Raw genomic sequence first — 13,080 nt, 5'->3', positions numbered from 1 at the left:
GGATTCAGCCATGTTTTTGCTCGGTGTTTTTGCTTGACCCAAGTTCTACAGTAGGCAAGGCTAGGCCGTCTGCTTTTAATGGAAGTAGCCTAGCCTAGGACGTTATTTTTACGTTATTTCTTGGTAAGGTGTTTTCACGTTATTACATGAAAATATCATGAAATAACGTGATAATTTCGTATCATGAAATTACGTGATGCTATGTTATTACATGATATATTGTAAAAACGTGATAACTTTAACAATATCTTTTCACGTAATTACTTGATTCTAAGCCAATTTTTTTTGAGTGTGGCAGCAATACGCTTCCGTAGATCATAACTCTTGCGATATATATTTTTTTAAATTCGTTTAAAGATTTAAAACACTTTTTATTTTATTATGATGTGTGGTATAAAGGATTCTGTGCCAAAATACTATTTTGTAAGATGTTTACTTGTGTTAATTTTTTCGAACAAAATAAAAAAAAATTAAGAAAAAAAAACTTTTTCCTACCTACCGACCTTATTTTAGTATTTCATGTTATCTGAAACACTTTTTTTTTTTTTTTGGCCTAATGTTCGAGTTTAAAATTTTGTGTGTAGTTTGTGGGTGTTTTATACAGACCTGGCAACCTGTGACTGAATCAGTGCAGCCAGTCTGTCATGAAGCAGCGCGGGGTTTTTTATTTTTTATTTATTTATTTTTTTTTAAATCAACTTGGAGGTGGATGATGTAACAAAAAAAAAAGATATATAAATATTTTGCACAGGACTGTGTTCCTCTGATAACAGAAACAAAGCTCCAGCTGTCTCTGCTCTTAATCTGTTCTGTTCTTTCAGGATTTATCGCGCATGTCGCTCCTGGTTGAGTTTTTTATGCCCGAGTTGTTTGAAACCAATCTGGGTTTTCTGTATCGAATAAAGAAGCGGCTTCACCTGTAAGAAAATCAAACGCTTTCATGAAGGAGCTAACTCGAATGCGAGCAGAAAAAATAAAACGAGATTCTTAAGCAAACTCTTCCATCCTCACTTCTGACTTTGTTTTTGTAAAATGCATTTTAAATACAATCGTGAATTTCTCTGGAGTTTTTCAGGCTGAGCTCCTCTCCTCGTATTCTTTAACCACTCATTTCCTCGTTGTTCTTGAAGCATTTGCTTCTATTTGTTAACGTTTTTCTTGATGGCGGGGAGACGGTAATGCCTTTTCTCTGTTTGAACAAGCAAAAACAGCACAAAAATTAACCATTTTAAAGACCGATCAAGCCTTGCTTGCATGAAAGATGGGGTCTGTCTGACTCCAGCTGTAATTATCATGTGATGCGTGATGTCATGCACAAGGGGTCTATAAACAGTACGCGTACCATACTCCAACAGCAGGGGGATATAAAATAACTTGCAAAGCAGTAAATGAAACTGAGACTAAGAAAACACCCAAGACATAATGGCGGATACGTAGTGAGGGACACTTAGGAATTGAAATAAAAGATCAAAAAGTCTCATTTTTGTGGTGCTAGTTCGTAATATATGCTCATTCCAACTTGCCCAGTCGGGCATGTCGGGGACGTATCCCATTTGCCCGAATGCGTGTTTCACTTGCCCTGGGCAATCGGGCAGTCCTTAATGTCAAGCCCTGTAAACTTGGCAGGATTCTTTGTTACATGTCTGTAGTACGCATATTGCAATTTTGTTCAATTCGGTCACATTTTTACCAGAGTTGCAGCCCTTGATTAACAAAATTATACTTTTTAATAATTTCATGAGAATGTGTTTTCCTTCTGAAATCAACTCCTTTCACAATTTTTATCCCCCGCTGGCCGAAAGGCCCGAAGGGGGATTATATCGTGGCGATGTCTGTCTGTCTGTCCCAGGGAGGGCACTCACCTTCTGAAAGCAACTCCTCTCTCAATTTTTGGAGGAATTTCACAAAACTTGACAGGATTCTTTGTTCTATGTTGGTAATACGCATATCATAATTTCGTTCAATTCGGTCACGTTTTTACCAGTGTTATGGCCTAGTTGCCAGCTGGGGATCTTGTTCTCTCAGATCACTCTTATGTTTTGGGTTTTTTTTTCCCCCCTTTTCCTTCCCCCACAATATTCATATGAACAACAGCAAGTGCTTTTGGAAATTGCTGCTTTTCCGAGTTGGTAGGGATGACCATAGAACTTTGTACCAAGTAGGGGAAAAAGAGATTCCTATGCCTGAGGAATGGAGGTCAGAACGTTATTTGAAAGAAATACAAAATAATTCAAGAGTGTCTAGTGTGGTTCTGGTGTACAAGCTGTTTTTGTATATCTGCCAGACATATTTTAACGATTTTTCAAGTTTAAAGGAACAGCTTTACATGGCAGGTTATAGAAAAAGTCACAGATGGCTTGAGATTGCTTATCTCAATACTGGAACATGGCTATGTAGTGCCTGGGCGGCTGGTGTAAAATAGTAGGAAGGGCAAGGTCCGAAGCTAAATTTCCCCTTTGTGTGATGTGTCGGGTGGGTGCAGGGGCCCAGATAAGATCAGGTTTAGTGGCAGGGAGCAGGACGGCCATGCTGCCTCCCTGCTGCTGTATTGTTGAGGAGAACGTCAGGCGCCATGCTCCGCATCAGCAGCCTGCATAGCTTTCTTTTGTTCCATTTTCTTTCCCTTTTCTTTTTCTCAATCCTGCTTTTCTACTCGTGCTGGAACAACAGTGCAGTTATAGAATCTGTTTTTGAAAACACTTGCAGACATTGTCAGTTTTGGATAAAGAAACACTTTTTTTCCCAGTTAGATCAGTCATTTGTAGCAGGCAATGAAATACAGTACGAATAAGTGAGTCACTTTGGCTGGGTGTCTGTGTGCCTGTGCTAGCATGTGGAGATGGCTAAAAGTTTGTGGACACCTGACAATCAGATCCACATGTGCTTTTTTTTTTTTGAACATCTCATTCCAGATTTCGTTCCTTTGCTGTTATTATGTGCTCCACTCTTCAGGGAAGGCTTTCCACGAGACCCTCAAGGGCATTAGAGGAGGCTTGGAAAGGTAGTTGGTGTTCCAGTCCATCCCAAAGGTGTTCAGTGGGGTTGAGATCACTGCTCTGTGAAGGACACTCGGGTTGTTCCACTCCAAAATTTGGCAAACCATTTCTTGATGGAGCTTGCTTTGTGCACAGGGGCATTGTTGTGCTGGAGCAGGTTTGGGCGTCTTGGTTCCAGTAAAGGGAAATTGTCATGCTACAGCATACAAAGGCAGTGGTTCCGACTTTGTGGTGACTGTCTGGGGAAGAACCACATATGGGCACGATGGTTGGGTGTCCATATACTTTTGGCCATACGGTGTATGTGTATTGGTTTTACATTTGTAGTTTGCTTTCTCTTGGAATGAACACTAACTGTGCATACTAGTGAGGGATATCCCCCCCCCCCCCCCCCCCCAAACTTTTTTTTCAGCTTATCTAATCTTGAGTAGGACAGGAGGATCAGCGCACAGTAGCCACGGAGTTGACATTTCCATCAAAAAATACTAAATCATCATTAATTTGCCACTGTAAGATCAGTGATGTTTTATAGGTGTATTGCTGTTTCATTAAGGATACTTGGAGGCAAACCTTTCTAATTTTTTGATTGTCCTAATATCAAAGCCCTGTACATTGACCAACACCAAATACTGACCCAGTATGGACATTCCCAGAGTTACTGCCATCTCTGCAGGCTTCGGTTCTAAATTAGAGGTGTGATAGAGACATGCTTTAAGAGAAGGTCACTCGTCTGCATCAACAACACATGCTGTTTACAGCAGCCTACGTTTTTAACAATCCCGATTTATAATTCAAGACTCCTGCAGTATTTGAACCTTACTGTGTCAATACCTTATGCATGTGTAGGATGCGACGAAAAACCACAGGAATGTTCTTTGCACTGGTTTGTTCTTGGCACATGATTTTGCATGTGCATGAAGAAGCGGCAGCAGCACGAGCAGCATTTTTCACACTCGCTGTGTATCTGATGTACACCCAGAAAATTTAAAAACAGCATTCACTAGACAGCATGTTACGGAAGCTGCGAGAGGCCCTTCATATAATATTTTTTTATTCATCTTGTTATCCCGAGATAACGACATAATTAATTCAGGATGTCGAGAAAACAACACAACTAATTCGAGAGCTCGAGAAAACAAAACAATTATTCCGTGATTTCGAGAAAACAAGACAATTATTCCTTGATCTCGAAAAAACAAAATTATTTCATGATCTTGAGAAAACGGCTGACATTTCTAGCAGAGTTGCGCCCTCCTGTGGGTCAGACAACGAAGACTTAGAAATTGGCGGACATGTAACAGAGCAGAAATGGCTTTTTACGATGCCTTGAGAGAGAGAGGGGGGCCAGTCTTCTGCGGAGGTGCCGCGGACTAATTTTGAAATTATCCCTTATTAAAAGACTTAATGCAATCTCTCCCTGTGTCAACCCCTGATCAAAAATATTGCCTTATTAGGTGATCGATTATTCCAGACATTCTAATGACCAAAGTTGCATCTATACAGAATGAGAAATAGCCCCAAAGTCAGCATATCACAAGTCTCTTGGCGTACCTGAATGAACCATTTCTCAGCTGTTTACTCGAGATCATGAAATAATTTTGTTTTCTCGAGATGACGGAATAACGGTTTTGTTTTCTCGAGATCCTGAATTAATTGTCGTTATCTCGGAATAACGGTATTGTTTTCTCGAGATCTCGAATTAGTTGTTGTTTTCTCGAGATCCTGAATTAATTATGTCGTTATCTCGGGATAACAAGGTGAATTAAAAAAAAAAAAAGGATTATATGAAGGACCTCTCTCGGCTTCCGTAGCATGTCCCTGTTCCCCGCCTTAAGGTTCCCAAGTTGGACTAAAATTTTACAATTTTCGGCACATTTAACATGAAACACACTGACAAGCTATCTCTCTGTTAAAACGTTACGCTATCATCGTGATTGATGTCATGAGCCATGATCAGAAGCTCTGACCTTGCATTCAAAAGTATTCGAGAAACTCCAAAAAACTGATACTCAAAACAGACCTTTTGTTAGGTTTGAAGGTGACCGTAAATGGTTTTTAAAATTCGCAACACAAACTGTAAGAAGAAAACAGGTTAGTGTTGCTCAATAACAGACTAGAATAGTACATAAGTAGCCCAAGAGCATTCGCTCAAAATTGAGTCCAACCCGGAACAAATTAGTAACAAGCTGAATTTTTCAGAATATGTTCAGAATACCCTTAGGAATAACGTACTAAAAGTCCCCGGGAATCCACCTTGTGCTCTCTGAGAAATTCAAGATGGCGTCCAAAATGGCCGCCGATTGGAGATTTTTCAATATCTCAGGGATAAAACATAATATAAATGCAATTAAAATGTTAAATTATATGTTCTCTCATACAAGCAATGCAAATTCACCATTGTCACACTGTTAAAATTAACCAAGATTACAAGGTCATTAATGTGGAAATTACATGGAATTTGATGGTTGACATGATTGACAGATTAGCTTAGTAGGCTACCTACATACATGAACATAATGTAAGACAAGAATTAGACATCAATTTCCTTAATATTTAGTGCATCTTTAAGCTTTGATAAAATATTAAAGGGAAATTAAATTTGAGAACTCTATCTTCTAAAACTACAATGGCAAGCTGTTTCAGTACACTTCTTCAACATTCCGGCGACTTTCATGACAAAAAGGTCTGCCTCAATAAAAGCTCTTGCTTATAAACAATGAGTAGACTTAAACACTTCTCAGTGCCTCAGTTGTAATGCTTGGACCTTTGTTGTACCATCAATGAAGTAGGGAATTTATTCAAGCTTGTTTAAGGGTGGGAAAAAAATTAATCTTTGAGTTTCTAGCGCCAGTCTTTACTACTAGCAATGCCAGTGTGTTCGAACAAAAAATGACTAAACTCAGCATGACCTTTTAAAAATGACTGAACTCAGCATGACCTTTTAACATGCCATTTTTCATTTTACACCACCAATTTACTTGAATATTAATGAAAATAAATGCTCCAACCCCTAGTAATTGTGTTTGTTGTTTTGTGAACAGAATAGGATGATACGGAGTGAACGAGTAACCAATGGATCCACACTCTATAATCGGTAGTGTACATTAAATAGCACATGTATAGATTTACAATTATAAGTCTGTAATTAAGTCCTAAACATTAAGAACTGAAGCCATTTCAAAAACATATGAGATATCTTCATGATACCATAACGATTATTTTGTCATAAGTCATTGTTATTTCTTCTTGGATGTGAATTTATGGGCCAGGGCGTTTCAGGATTTCTACTTGATTCAAGGATCGGACTGGATGAAACCTACACACATTCATAGTACTGTGCACGTTCATAAATGTGAACTGGTGAAGTGCCAAAAATATGACAATCTAACCAGACATGGCAAGCGAACACATTATACACAAATATACTGTTATAATAATGTCTACATTGTTATTATATAATGTTAATACACAATGTAATTAATACACACATGTTGGAATTTACTCTCCTACCCTACAAAACATATATTCTGACCTTTTAATTGCATTAATATTTTGTTTTGGGCCTGAGATATGGGCAGATCTCCATTTGGTGGCCATTTTGGACGCCATCTTGAATTTCTCAGAGAGCACAAGGGGGATTTCCGGGGACTTTTAGTATGTTATTCCTAAAGGTATTCTGAACATATTCTGAAATTTTCAGCTTGTTACTAATTTGTTCCGGGTATAACCCTATTACTCCTGGGCTAAAGTATCCAATTTGCCGACTGACACAATGCTAGATTGTTTAATAGAGGTAGAGGGACAAGGAATTTTGTCTATTTTGTTTACCAGTGAAGAAGGCTAAAATAACGTATACACTATTAAATTAATCATGGCTTTGTCTGAATGTGGCTCACATTTTTACAATTTAAAAATACTGGCACATGTAATCTGTCTTCAATACCTCTAATATTAATTTGTACAATGCACTGCAATGGCTCTATAATGAGCTCTTACTATGAAGTTTCACATATAACAAACTAAGTTTGTGTCCCCTGCCTTTAGTGACAAGTCAGAGTCTTCAAAAAAAAAAAAACACACACAGACAAAAAAAAAAGTGTCATATGCACGCAGCGCCATTCTGACTAATTACAGTACTATGCACCTGTTCCAGATTAGAGTGCAATCACAGCATGCTTATAAGGAGTCTCTAAACACAGGGACTTGAAGTATTGCTGGGTTTCACGTGATGTCACATCCGCCTCATTAGTTAGTACTGTTGACTTGTACTGCTATTTAGTGGATTTCATATGCTGAGAGTCTTGGGCTGTTACGAACCGAAACGCCATCCATCCATGCGAAACACATGGCTCCTAACAAACACATCACCATATGAGCGATTATACATTTTATTTTGTTAACCACATTTGAAGCCTTAAATTTTGTTTATTAGTAGTCATGGATTATTGCTGGGTTTCATGTGACGTAACATCCACCTCATTAGTTATTCAAAACTTTAGCTGGTGGCCTACCAAAGCTCAGTTGACAAAGCATTTGTACGGAGAAGGTGCATTGCTTGCGTGAACAGTGTCTTACGTTTGCATTGTTTTAGGTCATTTGAATCGATCCAATCGTGAAACTGATAAAAGTTTCTTCAGGGTTCCCCGTGAACTAATAAAAAAGGGTGAACGAACAAAGGATTTCACAAAGACGTGGAGAAAGGTGGCTTTTGAACCTCTCACTGAAATCGAAGGGAACCGAGTCAAAGCCTGCTCAAGTTTGCAGTGATCACTTGGTGAAAGGTTTGTATTTCCCTCTCAGCTACGTCCTTGGTGTTTCCCAAGTACTTTTCTTGCTATGTATTATTTTACAGTACTCTTTTTTTTTTTTTTTTGTCACGAAGCACTAAAGTCCCCAGCTGTTTCTTTGTTTACTCCTCACAAAGTCCATATGCATGAAGGTCGCAACAAAATTCTTCCCCAGCCATACAGTTACAATGCACCGTGATCACTTCTCCGTCTTGTTGAACTAAGATCCAGGTCTTTAAAGGGGTTTCTGATGATCTTTGTGAATGATTTACCTGAGAGATAAGAGCCAACACAAGTGAGAATCAAGCGAACTGTTTGTTTACACTTCAACTTGCAGCACTTCATTGTAAAGACGCGTACGAAAAGCTTAAAAAAAAAACATACTTACACGGGCAAAAACAATGCATGATTCATTGGGCAGCGACTTGATCCTGAGGTCCTTTACCCAGCCACATACAAAAAAGTTGTAAGCCTCCATACTCTTCCACGCTTTCATCTGTTTTGTGGTGTAGAAGGACGTCTGCAACACCAGATAGTTGGAGATGTCGGGGAACTTGACTGAAGGGTAGTTTTCGAGATCATATGACAAATCCTTCTTTCCCAGACTGTAGGGGTCTATTCCATTGCACATAGCAATCTTCTGAATATATCTAAAGCCAGCAGTGGCTTCTAGATTACGAGCATACTCTGATAAGTTATCGCTAGTTGTTTGCACTACGGCAGCTGTTTAGACCACTAGCTATTTCACTTCCAGTAAAACCGCTAAGAAAAGTAATGTAACTGAAACCCAGCAATATGACACACTGAGCCACGTGGTCCTCTAACCACCAGAGACAAACCACAAGTAATCAAGTCTGCAGTCAAGTTAACAGTATGTGTTAACACCATAAAACAAAGGCTTAACAAGCCTCGCTTAGGTGTCAGTCACTAACTATTATTGAGAACAGTGATCAAACGATCGATACAAGGACGAAATGATTGCTGATACTGCTAAACTTGACACTTAAAGTGCACCGGTGTCATTTTTATACCCCCCGCCTGGTCCTGCAGCATGACTTAAAGGTCATAGGTAAGGGTCAGAGTTGGAACGTAGAATATCAACTTTATTTTCTAGAAGAAAGACCCAAAAATGAATTCAATCTTCCTGGTGTCTAATTTGCACCCTCAAATTGAATAAAACGGTTAAAATATACTGGTTTGCACAAGTTCCAAAGGTTTGTTTACATCTCACTTACGCGCACTTTTACCGCCAGGGGGCAGTCGTCGTGACGTCATTCAAGGTAAACAGACTGGGAGCAGTTCTGTGTTTTTACTTGCGAACTGAGCACATGTGTGCGGACTTTGGTCGTGAGAGGTTGTGTAAAATGTCTGAAAGCGATAGCGATTTTGAAGTAGGATCTCCAAATTGAATATCGAGAGGTGAAACCATATATGTATGAACCTATGGCCGTTGCGAAGCAATCAGTAAATGTGGCTCACTGGTTTGACCGTGCAGCCTCGGAATTGGACAGCGACTCGGCTGACTCTGATCGCAGTGACCCCAGACCTCAACAAGACTCGTGCCCAAACGATTTGTCCTGGTAGTTATGATAAATTCTTATTTTGAATGAATGAGTGAATGAACCCTTTATTGTCACTGTTACCAGTGAAATTGACCATCAACCTGTCCTTACAGAGGGGGAACAGGACAGGAAGACAGGGATAAAAGAAAAAGAAACACAGTAGTAACATGAGGAAAGATGAGGAAAAAAAAGAACACCCCCCCACTATGCTCCTATCAGGAGTACAGTGTGGGAGCATTTAAAAACCTCCGTGCAAGCACACAATAACACAAGAACACTTTAAAACATGGGACTTGAGGGGGGGAAAGGGGGGAAGGAAGGGGCAATCAGGGGTGGGTGAGGGGGAGGGGGGAAGGAGGGGGCAATCAGGGGTGGGGGTAAGGGGGTAGGAGGGGAGGGGGTAGCGGTAACCCAGCGCAAGCAAGCAGGCGTCTGCTCCTGCAGCCATGCAAGCGGCGCTGGTCACGCACCCGCTTGTCACACTGGGGGTGAAAAACGGCGACCGCAGAAAATTGGGGAAGGAATGCGAAGAATGTGAGGGTGTCTCCCAGCAGTGACTTTCTGGGGGAAATGCTGCCCCAGCAACGGCCTTGATCGAGGCCGGTGCTGTTCAGGGAGCCAAATGTTGATAAGATATAGATTGTTTGGTCTTTCGAACAGACGCAGTCTTTACACGTCCACACCACTCGTCCATATCTGTGCATTTCTGTTAAATTCAATTCCATTTGGTCTCCGAAATACTTATTCCTTGCAAAGCCGAAAGCGTCTCCAAGATGACAACCATGTTGTGGTTCAAGTTCTATAGCCACAGTCTGAGTGCCGACAGCTTTGCCCACCGCTTTAATCATATCGGGCAGCTTTGTAGGGCTTTGAACAGCTGTCACCGTTGTCTGATTTCCTCGATATACCAGGGCAATGCCTAATCCAATCAGCAAAAGTCTGGTAATCATGGTTCCGAATAGGTAGATATCTCCAATGTCCTCCGCAGACGTTCCGGCAGGACAGGTGGGTTCCCCCAAACCCAGAAACTGTGTCAATTTCGTTAGGAGACCAGTTTATCAAATCCATGCTTTTTTAGTTTAGAAATTCAATGCGGAGAGAGTCTCTCAAAAAAAAAATGTATAGGCAGACGAGACGAAACAAAGAGCACAAGCAGGAAAAAAAGGAGAGGAGAGCAGAGAAATGCGACCGCCTTCCGTGAGAGCACGGAGAAGAATTTTTGTCGTAATACTAAATAAGAGCCCTTTTGAAGAATAATTAAACCACCCTCCCTAGTGGATATAGGTAACAATTACTTGACAGTGTGCCGGTAGGCCACATTAGCCTGCCATCAGTGGCATTTCCTGGTGTCAATATATCAGGCCTGACATCTCATCTCATCGATCAGTGATTTTTTTTTTTAACTACCGAGCATTTAAATGAAAAGGGTAAAAATGTTTACCTCCTATCTTCTCCTTTTTGCTTGAGCGTTGCTGGTCCGTTTCTTCTTTGACTGCTCGATTTTGTCTTCGAATTTTGTCGGAACAGCATCAGGTTTGAGCTTTCTCTGTCCGACACTGACACCTAAAGTCCAACAGATGGGGATTCTTCAAAAATGAATCGTCGTCAAAGTGATCGGAGCGCAGAGTGGCGTGTTTACCCGGCTGCCAACCCTCTCGCTTCACGCGCACAGTCCACTCTCCGCCTCTTCTCCTCTTTTGGAAAAAGCCAACACTGGCTTCACACGCACAATCCACTCTCTCCGCCTCTTCTCTCTCGGAAAAAGCCAACCCTCTCACTTCACGCGCACAATCCACTCTCTCCGCCTTTTCTCCTCTCTCGGAAAAAGGTAAAAACTTCTTCCTGAACCGGTCCCATTGTTACAGTTCACTGCACAACAATAAGGCATGTTTTTTCTTTGGAAATTCCCGAACGCACGTCTGCACTCAAGCCGAATGGCAATGCAAGTAAACGGAAGTGGACTCAACTCAAGCGATTTGTTTGTCTTGAATGACGTCATGCGCCGAGTGGTCACGAAAATCTGGCTAAGGCTACTGGTTAATGTTTTATTTGGAAGTTGCTGAAAATATCTTTGCGCAGTGTCCATTTATGTGTGCCTGCGCTCTCACAGGTAAACATTCTCATAAGTGGTTTACTGCTCATTCAGCACAATTCATGACAGTTTCTCATCTCATCTCATTATCTCTAGCTGCTTTATCCTGTCCTACAGGGTCGCAGGCAAGCGGGAGCCTATCCCAGCTGACTACGGGCAAAAGGCGGGGTACACCCTGGACAAGTCACCAGGTCATCACAGGGCTGACACATAGACACAGACAACCATTCACACTCACATTCACACCTACGGTCAATTTAGAGTCACCAGTTAACCTAACCTGCATGTCTTTGGACTGTGGGGGAAACCGGAGCACCCGGAGGAAACCCACGCGGACACGGGGAGAACATGCAAACTCCGCACAGAAAGGCCCTCGCCGGCCACTGAGCTCGAACCCGGACCTTCTTGCTGTGAGGCAACAGCGCTAACCACTACACCACCGTGCCGCCCCCTGAATAGATGGTGTGTTTGTATTTTATAATAAAATGCAGCTGGAGAGGTCAGGGCCGTAACTGGAGCGTCTCTGCACGTTTGTGTGTCTTGTACATCTTGAACTTTTTCAGACGTTGTTTGGTATTTACAGGTAAAGTCGCAGTACGCTTCAGAGAGGAGGTGGAACAGGAGCACAGGATGGAGAAGGAGGACCTGAAGATCGTTAATAAGGGGCTGGAGGATGAAATGGTAAGCTCTCTGCCTGCACCTTCAAATCAATTCAATGTGCGTTTTAGTTGTAAATACTAAGTTCGTCAGATCATCACTTGGCAGATTAGAGAGATTAGTTGTAGACAAGTAGGTGTAACCGAACTGTTAGTATTACAACTGTATTCTTGCTGAATGATCGAGGGTCCTGGATCCCTATAGGCTGCTCTTTGGGAAAGTAAGCAGATCAGCCTGGCTGAGTCTCTGTATTATGCAGAGGGTTACATAATGTGTTCACATGACCATACAACAGTGGAGGATGATGTATAAATGCGCTCTGGAGATTATGAACCTTATCTCACTCCTGCCATAACTATTTTTATTATATAGACATGAGTGTTTTACTGCGAAATACACCACTCGTATTTTTCATACGAATATCATCAGGGACATTTGAGTAACATTTCCAGTATCCTCACTAGTGAGGAAATTGATGAATTGTTTTGATAAATTTGGGTACTTTTTGTTTGTGAATGTGTTCGACTATTATATTCAACCCCCCCCCCCCCCCCCCCCCCCAAAAAAAAAAAAAAAAAAACCAAACACTTTTTAAGGTCCGAGGTGTAGGGGTGCAGGCACTAGGACCATACGGAAAGTGCGTTTGCTCAAAGACATGGGAAGGGAGCCTACAGGCACTAGGACCATGCAGAAACCTCCCTTGCTCAAACTGTGCTTTCCTCTCATGTGCTTAAAGGTGCCCTTCCACCAAAAACATTTAATACTGGCTCTTTTTGAAATACCATAGTTCACTCTGAGTTGCATATGCATGCTGCATGTGAAAATGTAATTCTACTCCCATTCCCTGGATTAGCTTATGAAAGAAAATAGTCGGAAAAACGAACGGATCAGAAAAAGCCATATGAAGTTACGTCACTTCGAAAATTAGTATTCATGGCCTCGCCCACCTTGGCTTGCGACCGCCCACAGGAAGAAAGCGCGAGGAG

General features: G+C 41.3%; 1 protein-coding gene across 4 annotated transcripts in view; it reads left to right on the top strand.

Annotated features, from left to right (window-relative positions):
* Window positions 1-13,080, top strand: part of atp13a3 (ATPase 13A3) — a 154,081-nt gene that overhangs the window by 64,578 nt on the left and 76,423 nt on the right. For all 4 annotated transcript variants that reach the window (XM_060941760.1, XM_060941757.1, XM_060941758.1 and 1 more), the window contains one exon: window positions 12,021-12,118. In XM_060941760.1, coding sequence (XP_060797743.1) covers window positions 12,068-12,118 — 51 coding nt within the window. In that variant the 5' untranslated portion in view covers window positions 12,021-12,067. The remainder of the gene's footprint in view (window positions 1-12,020; window positions 12,119-13,080) is intronic.

This window comes from Neoarius graeffei, chromosome 15 (assembly GCF_027579695.1).
Source record: "Neoarius graeffei isolate fNeoGra1 chromosome 15, fNeoGra1.pri, whole genome shotgun sequence".
Classification (NCBI taxonomy): domain Eukaryota; kingdom Metazoa; phylum Chordata; class Actinopteri; order Siluriformes; family Ariidae; genus Neoarius; species Neoarius graeffei.
The sequence above is the reverse complement of the archived record's forward strand: the minus strand, read 5'-3'. Positions and strand labels throughout refer to the sequence as shown.